Source organism: Mus pahari, chromosome 11 (assembly GCF_900095145.1).
Source record: "Mus pahari chromosome 11, PAHARI_EIJ_v1.1, whole genome shotgun sequence".
Taxonomy (NCBI): domain Eukaryota; kingdom Metazoa; phylum Chordata; class Mammalia; order Rodentia; family Muridae; genus Mus; species Mus pahari.
The window spans coordinates 34,893,195-34,909,260 of record NC_034600.1 but is presented as its reverse complement, the minus strand read 5'-3'; the positions used below and the strand labels follow the sequence as shown (position 1 = coordinate 34,909,260).

Here is a 16,066-nt window from a genome sequence, read left to right as displayed (position 1 = left end):
AAGGCATGTGCCAGTATGCCTGGCTAAATATTCCAATTTATAACACATCTAGAAATAAAAGCATATGCATATAACATTTTGGAATTATATCATTTACTATATTACTATATAAAATTACTTACCTACCATGCATGAGGTCCTAAGTTCAATCCCCAGCACAAGAAAAAAAATCTCTAAATTAACATTTCATTATAATTACGTAAATTAGCAAAAATCACTAATTCTTTTGTTGTTTTTAAGATTCTTTGTTATTTCAAAATGACATATTCATAAGATTTTCCTAAGAATAATGAATGAGGCAAGTTACATTAAATGCTTTAAGAGTCTAGAATATTTTTACTTGCATTCTTACCTACACAGTTTACAATTTCAACATATTGAATGAATTGAGAAGGCCCACTTTGAACATGTACAATGCAGTATATAAGCCATTTCAAAGATGGACAACCAGGATATGCATAGTGGTGAAGGATTATAAACCAACTGAGTACTCAACAAGCCCAATACCAGCTGGGATACATGAGACTGTATTTCAAAACAACAACAAAAAAGACAGACTTTGATTCGCAAATAATATTCTTTATTTAAATAGTATTATTGTGTTTTCTTTATCCATGGGTGAAAAGATTCCGTACTGTGTGAAAACAGACCATCATTTTACTGATGGAAAGCTTCTAATCTTATTCGGGATGGATCTTCTGGATGTCTCAAAGCAATTCCGTAACGCAGAAGCAGCTCAATATATGGTGGCCAAAAGGAATCACTAATTTTAACATATGGATCATGTGGAACATCAAACATTCTATTTATAAGCATCTAAGAAAGAAATTATTAGAAATATACCTTTTGTGGGAAAGTCTAGATACTTTCATAAAACAATAGTTTTGTGCCAATGAACAATGACTACTTTTCCTTGAACACCTGTTCATAAACATTACTTTTATGTAAACAACATCTGATTTTAAAGACTATAGATACTAGTGGATGAAATATGTATTAAAATGAATCTAGTAAAATGAAAACAATTCCTAAAAACTGCCTAAAAATATTCACAACTTTCCTACTTCTTTGAGCATAATTTCCTTTAAAATAAGAGCAAGAATTATAAAAAATAAACTTTTACATCAAGTGTAGATCACAACTGGCTACATAAGGCCCTGGGTTTCATCTTTGTCATTATGGAGAAAAAAATTAAAATTTTACAAACTGAACACAAAATAAAAAGGATAACCAGTTGATCCTTTAACACAACTATTCTTATGCTAATTCTTCAAAAAAAGAATTTTTTCCCATTATCATTTCCTTCATCTTCTCCTTGCATATTTCTGACTACTTTACCAAGGATGTTGAGATCTTACAGTGAAATTTGACAAACCTTGAGTATTATAGGGTAGCTTTTCTCAAATTCTATTCCATATAGAAATGTGGCTTCTTATTAGGTTCTAAGGTATTGAGAAGCAGGGTTCTCACTCCAGGAGAATATCAACAGATGAGTCCATAAAGAAAACGTAATATATATGTATATATAATATATATAAGAAAATGTAATATATATGTATATATAATATATATAGCATATATACATATACATACCATATAGATATATAAAAATATATTATATATATGCATAAAATGAAATTATCTCATTTTTAGGAAAATGGAACTAGAAAATATGATTTAAAATGAAATAAGCCAAACTTAGACCAAAGTCCACTTTCTCTTACATAGAATCTAGATTTAAATAGGAGTATGTGTGTGTGTGAATGGAATGAAAGACTGGTGGTGGGGGTGGGATAGAGGGTAGAGAAAGAGGCACAGAGAAGGGAAGAAAGCAAGAGTTGAGGAAGGAAAGAAAAACAAAATAAGGGAGACTATTTAGTGGAAGGATACCAGGAAGAGAGGAGTAAGGAAAGGAGAAGGTAGGAATTGGGGCAAAAAATAAGCAAGGTACAATGACATGTATATATGAAAATACTATAATCAAACATTACTTTTTAAGTTATCTCAAAAACTTATTTAAAGAATAAAAGAAAACCAAAATACTGCCATCACCAGAAAGTTTATAGAAGCTTGCTAATGATATCTAAGACTCAATAGTCTTCAATAAATCTACTGGCATTTGCAGAGATTTTTGGGGAAGCAATTATATTCAATTATTTGAAAACTAATATTTCAATGGTAAAAATGGTAAATGTGTTATTATTTTCCATCTTCATCTACCTCTCAGTTCTTTTAACAATTTATGAAACTAGGTCTGAGAACTAAGGACGATTAAGGTCTCTTTAGGTGTACATAATTTGTGACAAATCATTAATTGCAGGTCAAAATTTTAACTGAAAATGTTATCTTAAAGATCATGAAAAGAAAAGGCACAATTTATACAAATATAAAGTGTTATAAAAGTGACTAAAATTAATCTGCCAACCCCTAATTTCAATCTTAGTTATATCAATATTTAAATTCAGAAAATAAAAATGTCAATTGTTATTAATATGCCCATTTCAAGTCCTTCAACATGTGCTATAAAAAGCTCACAATCCCCTTTCTTTTAAGTATTATGATAAAGACTGTTTTATAGTAATTATTTATCTTAATATATCATAAAATTTTTATGAACTGGACATATAACTCACTGGTACAGCACTTGCCTATGGTGAGGATCTGCTTTCTATTCCAATACCATAGAAAGTGAACGAGTAAAGTGATCTTTCATTTCCAATTTTTATTAGATTATATTAAAATTCTAATAAAAAGATAGTAGAAACATGGTAAAAATTCAAATTGAAAATGAGTGTGCTAATTTTTTTCAATAAATTGTAGATTAAGTATTAGTTATTTTTCTCACTGATAATATGAACTGCAAAGAAAGTATTTGGTTTTCTAAGTTTTGTATTGTATCCCAATTTTTAACCATGTGTTTCAAATAACATCAATATTTTACATAAAGTGTCACTTTAAAATTTTTATTACATTTGTTTCTCTTTATGTACAAATACAGACAGAATGATAACAAATTAGAGGACAATGCACAGGAATCGGCTCTCCATCCACTACATGTGTCCTGGGGATTAAACTCATACAACTGGGCTTTGTAACAAGCACATTTAACCACTAAATCATCTCACTAGCCTAAAGTAACTTTTTTTAAACCTTATAAAATATAATGAATGCATCCAGGAAAGGTTTTAGTTTTAGTTGAAACTAGGGAGAATCAGGAATATTGACAGTTTCTGATTATAAATCAGACAACTATTTCTAGCTTTTTAAAGACAGTGATATACTATTATATATTAATAATATTGATATATCATTATATCAATTGCTTATACCCAACTCATTAAGTTCTGAGAATACTCTTCTAAATTTACTTGTCCCAGAGATAGGAGGGAGCCCATCCCTAATCCAGAAGCTATCTCCAATTGATAGCACTTGCAAATGAAAATGTAGTTTTCTTCAAGAAAGTCTCACTGGGAAACAAACAACTCTCAATGGTAGAGCCCATGTCCCGGAGTGGGACCTAAGAACAAATATACTCAGTGGCCTCTGTTCTTTGTCTCATAGAAAAGCATTTTTTTTTAAACCCATATAGATCTTTTGTACATATATATACATATACTGGTTTCTGGTTATATGTTTTTATGGGATTACTGATTGTGTGAATGTGTATGTCTCTGCACCTATATGTGTCTCATGTTTTTCTTTGGCTCTTTTTCTTCAGTTTGTTTTGTTCTATTCCATTTGTTTATCTTTGTTTTGTTTTATTATTAATCTGTAGATGCCTATTTGTTTTCAAACTAGTGACAGAAAAGATGAGCATCAAGATAGAAGGAGAGTTGAAGAAGGAATTGAGAGGAATTGGTGGAGGGGAAATCATAATCAGAATATAGTGTATTAAAAAAATCTATTTCAACAAAAGAAAAGAATTAAATAGCAAATGTCTATTTGCTCTGCCTAATGTTTTCTAAAGTAATTCATATATTGAATAACCTGGATGGAATTCAAGTACATTTTACAATGCCAAAGATATCTATTTATAAAACAAAATAAATGCCAAACTAAAAAGGTTAGAATTAGTCTTTCTAATAAAAGAAACATTTTATTTAAGAAAAAAATTATATATTCATTTATAAGTTTTAGGTGCATAACTGAGTTGAATTCTTTCAGAATAACAGCACAAGATTTTAGGGTGCAAATAGTAAATGACTAAAGAAGCAACTCTCTTAAAGAATCAAAAACAACAACAACAACAAAAAACATTTTAAATTTTCACTTTTCAAGACAGGCTGTAACCCTGCTGTTGTGGAACTTACTCTGTAGAGCAGGGCTGGCCTCAAACCCAAGAGATTCGCCTACCTCTGCCTCTAGAGTGCTTGGATTAAAGTGTTATCATGTCCAAGACAAGTATTCTTAATAGAAAATAAAAGTAGCTTTTTTTTTTTGTCTTTAACAGTAATTTTTCACTAAAGAGATAGCAAAAAAAATCTACACTTACCTCTAATATTTCATTCAGTGTTATTAGCTGTGCATTCAAGTCTTGAATGTTTTTCTTTAAGAAATGTAAATAACAATTAACATGACAGAATATCAAACCGTATGGCTTAAAAACATTTCTTAGTTGTAATTGAACATGGTGAAGACAAATTCTGAGAGTAAACAGCTTCATGGTACAAGTTAGATTCTTAAAAATCTAATGGAAACCTTTATATTTATTTTAAGATACAGTTTAAGCTATCCATAAACATACAATATCCATAAACATACATAAGCAATACATAAACATATACTATATGTATTATAAATATAATATAAAATAAAATAGTATGTTTGAGCCACACAAAAAATTCTCTCGTATTCTACTACACTTCAGAGGCTTCTAAAGGAGCCTTATTTTTTGCCTTCCTTTTTACCTTCCCATAGGTCTTGACACGTCCCAATAGATATCAAAAGTTCCTAGCATTGACTCAGTTCACTGAATTTTTTACCTTTGAATAACATGGAGTAACTTGTTTTTGAAAAATTAGAAGACAGCCACTATAATGCTCAAGTGTTTTACCTATTAATCCTTATTAGTTTCTTCTACTTTTTACATGGATTTGAGATCCCTCATAACTATAATCATGGTTAAAATGATCTCTCAAATGATCTAGGTGTGATTTAACCATCACAAATAAAAAGAAAGAATATGCTCTTACACAACTGCAGATGTTATAATTTTTGGACATCTATTTAATTCTGCTAACTTCTGAGCCGAGAGAGAGGGGGAGAGAGAGAGAGACAGACAGACAAAGACAGAGAGAGACAGAGAAACAAAGCAAAGTAGTTACAGAACTGACTAGCAAAATAAAGACACAGATTAAATTTAAATAGGCATGCTTAAAGCTCAGAAACTCTTAAAGAAATCATTTGGCAATAAATAAATAAATACATTAATTAATTAATTTAAAAAAATGGCTAAAGGGGCTAGAGGAAATGGCTTAGTAGTTGGGAGCTCTGATTGCTTTTCCAGAAGATCTGAGTTCAATTCATAGCACTCACATGATAGCACAACCTTCTGTAACTGACACATATGGTATATAGATATATGTGTATACAAAACAATAAAGTAGCTCTGATTTTTCGGTAACTATGATAGGATAAAGAAATATTTGTGTGTATATCTCATTATGCCACATTCCTTTGCTTTTGTTCCTATACAAAAACATGTACAATTACAACAATTATAACAATTCAGAGACTCTTTTCTAAAACTTACCCTTTTCTTTTGAGTACTTCCATCAGGCAGAGGAAAATGATTGTCTAAAAAATCACCCAAGGTAAGCAAGAGCTTCTCCTTAAATTCTTTTATACTACCGATCTTAGTTTTCAGTTCATTAAAGATTCTAATAATAAAAAATAACAAGACAAACATTAAACTGATAAATTACATTTGTGCACGTTCCGGGTTACACAGGAAACTAATTAAACTGTTGTGAAGTTTCATTTGATCCACAAAACTAGAGAATATTCTTTAAAACATGTAGTGAAACTAGTATAGTAAGATAAGTCATTCCAAAAAAGATGAAACATCTAATAGTAATACTTAGGACCACCTTTTCTACTTTATATAATAAATTCTTTTTTCAAAAATAATATGTTTGAAAAAAGTCTAGAATACAAAATGAATTACCTTGATTCAGTAAATGTTACCACCTGATTTTTCAAATCACTGTTTAATACTTTAAGAGTTTCCAGTATTTGCTGCTGTTCATCCAACCACTGTTGCTCCCTTTAAGCATGGAAAACAATAGTCAAATAAAAACTTAAGTGCCAACTCAGTATGTATCAATGATTTAATAGAAATTACAAACTTACCTTTCTAAGTCTTCTTTTAACTTTTCATTCTTTGAGTGAATGGTAGACAGTACCATTTCAAGATCACATCTCAATTTTTGGAACTAGAATAAAAGAATTCAAGCTAAAGTTTTGTCTTTTAGTTTATACATAGTTCAGTTTTCAAATAACAGTGAAATTGATCTGGAATGTCTCAATGTGGAAGCCAACAGTAAAAATGCTTACCAGAAAAAGTTGGAAATGATAAATATACAGCAAGCAGATGGTAAATTTTGGTGACACATCACTGACAAATATAAAATATAAGAATTTTCAAGCTACATATTTTTATTTCAAACTGAAACTAAATTAATGAACTGCTTTTTAGTAGATTAGGTTTTTTTTCTAATGAGAACACACAAAATTAAGACAAAGAATATGTATCACTCTTTCAGTATTGATTAAACCTGCAACTCATAAGTTATTAGCCAGCAATCATTGCTGAAAAATGCAAGAGTAAAGAAAACAAAGAGTGGAATGCAGAAATTAAGCAATAAGTTAGTGCAATGGTGGTACATACCACAAAAGATAAAAATAAACCAAAATAATAACATAACGAGGTGCAAGGAAGAACTGTCCTAAGGTATTATGATTTGTAAAGATCTCTCACTAGGTAACATGTAAGTAGCAGAAAAAGACCAAAATCAAACAAAGTTACTATCTAGTAGAAGAAAATTCCAGACAGAGAAAAAAATAAATTCAAAGGTCCTGGAATGTTGGGAATTGCTTCTAATGTTTTCTCTTAATTTGGCTCCAAAGCCACCCTTACAGACCTGAGGGTCCCTGACACCAACTGGATCTGACTGCTAATAAAGAATTGCTATAAAGTCAATGCATGGGCAGGGAGACAGAGGTGGGACTTTTAGATTGCATGGGCAAGGGACCAAGGGAGAGAGAGAGAATCACCATGATGGGCCACTTCCCTGATTGTGTTTGGGATAGCAGGAATCAAATATAGATTTTAAAAGATGTTAACTCAGGAATACCAGAGAGGGGTGTGTGCTAGCCTCAGGGAGGTTTAGAAGTGTGCAGCCATTGAGCTAGTCAGGTTACAACAAAATTAGCTGACGCACGCTCACATGCATGCACATATGTGCCTGTGCATGTGACTTTCATTCATGAATCCAGAGCTTTTGGGCTGGTACAACATACACACAAACCAGGAGGAACCAAAGCTGCTTAACAAATTAACTTTTAACAATGGTCCATTAGAGATACCTGACCAACACAAAAGACCATGTGATACTGAGTTACATGCTGACCTCTTATCTACTATTCTTTCCTTGGAAAAACATGTTAATTACTATTCTATGCTCCAAATTGCACGGGTTTCCATTAATTTTTCTTTCTAACTTTAAATCTGTTATAAGTTATACATGTGTTTTATAAATTCTAAAGTAACTAAAAAATAAAACAAAATAAGGAAGAAAATAGAAATATCTAGTAATTCGGTGTTGTAATATGGCAGTTTGAATAAAAATAGCCCTCATAGGCTCTTAGAAGTGGCATTATTATGAGGTATGGCCTTGTTGGAGGAAGTGTGTCATGGGGGTGGGCTTCAGGGTTTCAGATGCTCAAGCCAGGCACAGTGTCACTCTCTCTTCCAGCTTCCTTCTGATTAGGGTACAGAACTCTCAGCTTCTTCTCCAGCAGCACCATCTGCCTGTGTGCTACCATGCTTTCTGACATTGTAACAATGGACTAAACCTTTGAACTGTAAGCCAGCCCCAATTACATGTTTTCCTTTACAAGAATTCCCATGGTTATGGTGTCTCATCATAGCAACAGAACCCTAACTAAAACATGAAATAAAAAGGCCTTTTTAAAAAATGTAAACCAAGAAAGCAAGAAAAGAGAAAAATGAGACCACAAAAAAGTTGGATTAAAATCAATAAGCATATACATATCACTGCATCAATGAGATCAATAATAGATCAAAAGAACACTATCATACTGATACCATATTAAATTGCCTAACAATGGAATTAAATTAGAAATTAACAAAGAAAATTAGGAACCTGTGCAAATATGTGGACACTAAAAAAGCTCTAAAACAATCTATGTGACAAAGAAGGAATAAATAGGGAACTGAGAAACTATAACTTCAATCATCAATTAGTATAACTAAAATTAAAAACATAACATTAAAATTTCTAGAAACAGACCTTAAAAGATGACTCAATGGTTAAGAGCAACTGAATGTTGTATTCTTCTAGAGGTCCTGGGCTGAATTCCCATCAACAACATGGTGGCTTACAGCCAGCCATCTATAATGGAATCTGCTGCCCTCTTCTGGTGTGCAGCCATACATGCAAACAAAGCACTCATACATAAAATACATAAATATTCAGATAATATTAAATTTTAAATCCTTGTTAGAAAAACAGAAACAATGGAACACTCTCAAATCAATGGTCTTATTTTTTATCATAAACTAAAAAAGGAAAAAAAAGCTCTTAATACTAAAGAAATAATAATACTAAAGAAATTATTTCTGAGAGATGGCTCAGCAGTTAAGAACACTGGTCTTCCAGAGGTCCTAAGTTCAATTCCTAGCAACCACATGATGGCTCACAGCCATCTGTTATGAGATCTGATGCCCTCTTCTGATGTATCTGGAGACAGCTACAGTGTACCCACATGCAGGAAAGAAATAAATCTTTTTTTGTTTGTTTGTTTTTTAAAGAAACAATGATAAGGAACTAAAAAAAAGAAAAAAAAAAAAAAAAAGAAATGTGAGATGGGGTGAAAGGAACAGAGAGAGGAGGAGGTCAGGAGAAAAGAACTCAATGATGCCAAAAGCTAGTTCTTTAAGTCATTACAATGAATTCAGAAAGCATGAAGAATTCACTGTTAATTCCTTACTTTAAAATAAAAGGATGGATCTAAGGATGGAGCTCACTGGAAGAGTTTCCCTTCTATCATGCACAAAACCCTCCCTAGATTTGATGATCTCTAGCTTAACAAAAACAAACTCTTCAGAAACAGTTATAGAAGAAATTTTCCTCTTTCTAGTTAAACACAGCTATGATAAATCTACTATAAACATCATTTGGATTTTTTTCCTCAATTTTGCCCATAATATTTCAGTTATCCAGTGGTGAAATAAATCCCTTTGTGAATATGAAGAGAATTACTACCCTTCTGGGACTCTGGGAATGAGAATTGTCAGAATATTTAAAACATAGTTTAAAGAAAGGAAGACCAACAGAAATCATGAAAGAGATGATGGAGCAGCTGAAAAGCATTAAGAAGAAAGGCTATGCAGAGAGAAGTGGGAGTGGCCTGTAAATTGACAGAAAGCTGAAATCAAAAGCCATGAAGCTCTGATGACAACAGACTGGAACCCTAATAAAGGAATAAGCCCATAGCTCTCACAAACTTTAAATTCAGTGGGGGGTTAGGAGGGGGGTAGGGAGATAGACCAGTATGGGAGTGACTCCCAAATAGCAGACCACACCTGCAAAAAGAAATAAACCAATCCAGTTTGTCCTTCTCTATATTGCTACAACTAGACACTCATGGAACTCCTGTCAGAGTGCCTGACTAGGAAATGGAGTAGAGAGGGAGATTAGATTATACATGCTGAAAAGTGGTAAGCCCCATCACTTAAAGATTACTGTTAAGAGCTTGAAGCTACAGCAACTGTTTGGCTTCAGGAACTGCCTCCATTTAACATATGGTTTGCTGCTTTAAGGAAAAGACCTAGAGCCCCAAGCCCAAGTCCAGTAGATCACTCAGTTTCTGCAGCCCTGTGCCTCTATCAGGATGGTTTATCCAGATACAATCTGAAAGCACTGAAATTGGTAGATAATAAACAGGATTCCTTCAGTTTTCCCCAATGTGGTTCTCATGGCTCCATCTGTTCCCACAGGTACCCAAAACATTCCTAGGTTTGTACATTTTCCACCCCACTATGTCATACCTAGGTGAACACACTTTCTCAATCTTGGTAATATGGGTAGGCTGAAGATTTGGTTGGTTTTCATTTGGTTGGTTTTGTTTTGTTTTGATTTTTGTTTGGTTTTGGTTTGGTTCAGTTTTGGGGAGACAGGGTTTCTCTGGGAAGCCCTGGCTAGCTGTGTAACTTGCTCTGTGGACTAGGCTAGCCTCAAATTCAGAGATTTATCTGCCTCTGCTTCACAAATGCTGGCATTAAAACTGTGAGCCACCACTCCTAATCATTGTTTCTTTATCACAAAGATAACCTTCTCTCCACTGTGCAACAGTATGTTATAAAATAGCTATTTCAGTCTTATTTCCCCTAACCATATTTTGAGACAGGTAAGTCAGACAAACTCAAACTCACTATGAACCCTGGGCAGTTTTCCTGTCTCAACTTTCCAATGACAGCTGGGAGTCCCCATGCCAAGATATTTTAGTCTTAATCCATTTTTCCTGGTTTAACAGTCCTAACACACTAGACATTTCTAACATGGTAAATACCTTTTAATACACTGCTGGATGAAAAGCAGAGCCTAGCCAGTTTTAAGATGAGGGCTAGAGACTGGAAGACCAAGGCATGATCAGGTGACTGGGACTTTTAGTTCTAGCCTCCAATGTTTGGAAAGAGAAAAAGAGCTGAAAGTTCATTATTGACCAATTATTTGGTCAATTTTCCCTACATAGTAAAGTTTTTATATAGAAATCAAAAGGATGGACTCAGGGAACATCTGAACAGCTAAATGGACGGAAGGTCTGGCACGGTAGCACACTCAGGATACCAAAGTCCCATTCCTTTCCTATAGACTTTACATCTTTTTCATCTAGCTTTTCTTCTGCATATTTTGGTGATGTCTTTTATAACAAATGAGTAAGCATGTTTCTGTGCAATCTGTGAGTCTCTCTAGAAAATTATTCACACCTGAAAATGGAGAAAAGCAAACTGATTCATAGTCGACTGGTCAGAAGTACAAGAGAAAACCTATTGCAACTGTCATCTTTGGTAAGAGGCAGTCTCATGAAACAAATGATTCATCAAAAATTTGACTTTAAACTTAATTAGAGGACACCAAGCTGATGCTTATTATAGAACCATCTGCTGCAGATACTGGCAAAGAACTAATTTCTGGTGAGGATAAAGCTCTAAAATATAGTCTGTAATCCCAGCATGGCTATGGCAAAATGGGAGGTGAAAAAAGGAGAGTCTTTATAGAAGCTTATGAGCTAGCTACTACCCTGGCATACCCAATGGAAAACAACAAAGAAATGCTGTCTCAAAGTTGTCCTCTGACCTCCACATGCACACATTCTCACACTTACACTAGGGTAAATACATATACAAACAGTAAAAATAAAAAATTTCAAACCTTTAAAATAACTTAGTTCAATAAAAAACATCAATTTTAATGTGTTGAATGGTTTTGTTTACTTATGTCACAAACTGATATAAAGAAGTTCTAATTATAAATTATTTGGAATATTACTAAAAACAAACAACTCACCTCTTCTTTTCCTAATGTTAACAAAACATCTTCATTTAGGGGAATTACTACAAAAATAAAAATAAAACAAAGTCATATCTCTTAGTTAATTTTCAAGAATTTGATTTTGTGACTTTTCTAAGATAACTCTTTTAACTTGTGTATTGCCAAACTTTTATAAAATATATTCATTTTTATGACTTCTAGATTACTATTTTTACACATATAACTGCAAGTATATAACACTGGATAATTTGATATCTATGCTTTTTTTTTTTTAAGTTCTTTTCTTTCCTAAGGCCTAAAAAACATGCTTAGTAAAATTTATAAAAGGGGTTCCTTGGATTATTTCCTCTGAAGTCATAGATCCTATAAATATATGAAAGCATTCACAAACATGAAAGGTTTATTTCTTGTCATGGTTGGTATTATAAAAATAGCATACCAGATATGTTACCATCGTTTTCACTAAGCAGAACTCCCATGGTACAGAAGTTAATTCATCATTTAATAACTTCATAATATTTTATGTGTATATATTATATTATAGTGATAATTTCTGAAACTGAGTACTAATATTATGTTAGACATGTTTTTATGTCTTTATGTATTAGTGTGCTTTAATTTCAAGGACTATACTCCAGAAATGGAATTATATAGAATTATATAGAAATATAGTTAAAACTTTATAAGATTATATCAGACTTCTTTATAAAAATGCATCTACAATCAACAAATTATATACAGCATATTATACACGTTTTTGGGCCAAGAGAAATAAACATTTAGTTTCCCAGAGAAATTAATAAACTAGTCAATATTTATTCAAAATTTTAGTTTTTAATCAAATGTGATTTGAAATAATCAAATGATATATTACTAAAAAACTTTTCTACTATTTTAGAAAGCCTTTTAAAAGAGAGCCATCCTATATGTACTTTAAAAGCCAATTTTAAAGTTCGTTGTATGTAATTCTAGAGTAACACTAGGATGGTTTGGTTACCTGTACCATATCATGTGTTGAAGGCTTGGGTGCCAGCTTTTAGACTGATGAGAGCTAAAAGAAACTTTCTGAGGTAAAATACAGTAGAGTGAAATTATTAGGTAACTAAAGAGGTGGCCCTGAAGCACTGGAAACTTTCTCTGAGACCTGGAGGGCATGAAATAAGCACCATGGGCAGTCACCATGTCTTCCCTTTCCACAGGTCCAAAAGTGACACAGCCAACCAATCGTGGACTGAAACTTCTAAAACCATGAGCCAAATAAACTTTGACTAGTGATAAATTGTTGTTTATCCCATGTTTTTTTAGTAACAGCTGGCTAACAAAAGTACTAACCCATTTCAACAAATGCAGTGCAAAGAGTTTTGGTGGCTATTTACAAAGTGAAGGAAGACAGTTTGTGTGTATTTTTCATAATTAAACATTTAGAAAACAGAACAGTAGGAGAGCTGTGGAACTGTAATGAACGATACAACATCATGTCGCTGGAACTTCAGAAAAGAAGAAAAGGCTAAGAGATTGAGAAAATATGAAATAATGTCACAGAGTTTCTCAATTTTTGCAAAAGACACAACTCCACAAATTTAAGAAAGTGGATAAGGTAAACCTAAAGAAATCTATTCCAACATAAACTGTAATTTCATCTGAAAGCTAAAATTCTTCAAAGCAGCCAGGAGGAAAAACAACAAAACCATACAAAGAAAACAATATTTTGCTTTACTTATAGACAGGAAGGCAAAAACAGCAGACTTATCAGGTGATAAGGAAGATAACTATGAATTCCATAATCAGTAAAAATATTCTTTAAGGTAAAATAATTACTATATTAAAGTCTTCACAGTTCAAGTTATTATGCTCTAACAAAAGAATTTAATACAGAAAAGAAAACTGGAGTGGATCCTAGTATCAACAACCATGGGCAATTTTGAAAACAAATGGATCTTGTCATTCTTGAGGTCATTAACTTAATACTGCATTAATTTGTCTACAATATACAAACCTAAAAGTAAGAGTCTTACTTTCGGGTTTTCTTTTGTTCCATTGACCAAGTTCAGCAGTCAAACATTTCACTTGCATAATAAGTAATGAGAGCTATAAAAAAAAGGGGGGGGGACTTCAAGTTATTTCTTGTATATACAGATGAAAATACAATACAGTAATAATAGTTGTAAAATAAGTGGATAACAAAATAGCACCACCAAACTTATTCTATCATAATAACCACTGCTCATAAATGGCTTTCTGCAGCAATGATATAATATGCTATGGAAAATAATGAATTCAGTCTTACTACCAAATCTAAAAGAACCTAAGTACATCACATTTACTTCCTAAATATATCTTAAAACAAAACAAACAAAAAAGCCATATTGACATAGAAAGACATTCTTCCCCCAAAAGAAATAGCATGTTATGTCTTGCCAGCATTTTCAGTCAAATTTTCCTTAAATATGTTCATTTCCTTTCTGTGATCATTCAAAAATATTGTAACTGCTTTTAGTTTTGCTTCAAAACAACCCAAAATATATGTGAAGATAATGATAAGACTGGTTCCAGTGTCACACAAAAAAGCACTTTTAAATATATATTAGTAGTTAGTAAATAAAAACAGCAATAATATTTTAAAGTAATATAAAAGTTTTCTCCATATTTCGTTCTGCTTCAGAAAAGAAGTAAGTCAGGTATAGTGACATATGCTTGCAAACCAGCCCTCCAAGACTCAGTTGAAGATCAGCTTCAGCAACAGAGCAAGTTCAAAGCCAGAGTATGCTAAATGAGACCCTGCCTTTGAAAACAAATCACAGAAAACTGAGTTTGAGTGCTAAAGGTATGAAGGTACTCTGCATACAGAAATGAGCCATCAAAGCAAAGCAGAAACTGCTAGTTCTTAAAAGGTCTGCACATAGATCAGCCCTTGCCTTGGATTTGTGAACTCAGAATGATTTCAAGATGGTTTCCAAAAAACAAACTCTTTAAGAGTGGCTTCCAAAACTATTCAAGCATCTTCTGGTATTTTGATTATCTGCTAGGTAGAGTTTTGGATGCCAAGTTTCTCTAAGGGTAAACAATATTTCATATCACAAGTTGATAGGCTAATATAAAGTGTTAAATGACTATATTGTGAGACAACTCCTGAAAGTTCACATCTTGTTTCCTCCCAACTTTATCCCATGTATCTTTTTCCCTTGCTGATTTGACAATGCATCCTTTCACTACCATAAATCTCAACCACAAGTAGACTGCATATTAAGTCCTACGCATCTGCTTTAAGAATCATCAAACTTAGGCCGGGCGTGGTGGCGCACGCCTTTAATCCCAGCACTCGGGAGGCAGAGGCAGGCGGATTTCTGAGTTCGAGGCCAGCCTGGTCTACAAAGTGAGTTCCAGGACAGCCAGAGCTACACAGAGAAACCCTGTCTCAAAAAAANAAAAAAAAAAACAAAAACAAAACAAACAACAAAAAAAGAATCATCAAACTTGCAAAAGATCACTTGAGAATTCTCAACACACTAGGACTTCACAAAGTTGGTCTGTCTCTCTCTCTCTCTCTCTCTCTCTCTCTCTCTCTCTCTCTCTCGCTCTCGCTCTCTCTCTCTCTCTCTCTCTCTCACACACACACACACGCTAATTAATTTATAAAGAATATAAATATTAACAAGGCTATATTAGAATTACTATAAACACATAAACTTTTTGTACAAAAAGAATGAATTCTGCTTACCTATTTTCTAGAGTGGAATATGAAAAGTTCATACCTGAGCATCTGAGTGAGTGAGTGTCTCAGTTCCAATAAGTGATAATTTATTCTGACACTTGATTTAAAAAGTAAAGAAAAACAAGTGATATACTTACAAACCAGACAATTCCCTTCTCCCTTTTGTAAACAAGCCCAATACAACACCCTTTTTAAAAACATATAAACATGCAATACAGAATTTATTGAAATTTCTACATAAGATGAAGAAGGCAGTCAAATGGTTCCAAAGTGAGTTTATCAAAAGGAAAAAAGGAAGAGTTGTATATGTAGCTAAGTAGTAGAGCACCTATAGAAACTTTGGTTGTATTCCCCTCTCTCTCCAAAGAACAGTGATTATTAGAACCCCCACTAGCTGCATGAATTATAAGTCACATAATGGGAGGTAAGCAAACACATGAAAAAAGTACTATAGAATAATGACAAAACAAATAAGTAGTTAACATAATATGCCTCAAAGAAATATTGTTTACCTGACTTTAATACCCAACATTGTTAATGGTTGTCTGATACATTA

The 16,066-nt window shown here is 32.8% G+C and overlaps 1 protein-coding gene across 3 annotated transcripts in view; it reads right to left on the bottom strand.

Moving 5' to 3' along the window:
* Positions 1-558: 558 nt before the first annotated feature.
* Cenpk (centromere protein K) overlaps positions 559-16,066 on the bottom strand; it is a 19,259-nt gene continuing 3,751 nt past the window's right edge. Inside the window, exons 3-10 of one of the 3 annotated variants that reach the window (XM_021208249.2) lie at positions 15,551-15,607; positions 13,814-13,886; positions 11,814-11,860; positions 6,352-6,434; positions 6,167-6,265; positions 5,753-5,879; positions 4,493-4,546; positions 559-816 (exon numbers count right to left, since the gene is read on the bottom strand). In XM_021208249.2, the coding sequence (XP_021063908.2) occupies positions 658-816; positions 4,493-4,546; positions 5,753-5,879; positions 6,167-6,265; positions 6,352-6,434; positions 11,814-11,860; positions 13,814-13,886; positions 15,551-15,607 (699 nt within the window). In that variant the 3' untranslated portion in view covers positions 559-657. Of the gene's footprint in view, positions 817-2,952; positions 3,518-4,492; positions 4,547-5,752; positions 5,880-6,166; positions 6,266-6,351; positions 6,435-11,813; positions 11,861-13,813; positions 13,887-15,550; positions 15,608-16,066 lie in introns of those variants that run through there. The other 2 variants (XM_029544054.1, XM_029544055.1) reach the window with 2 other exon arrangements.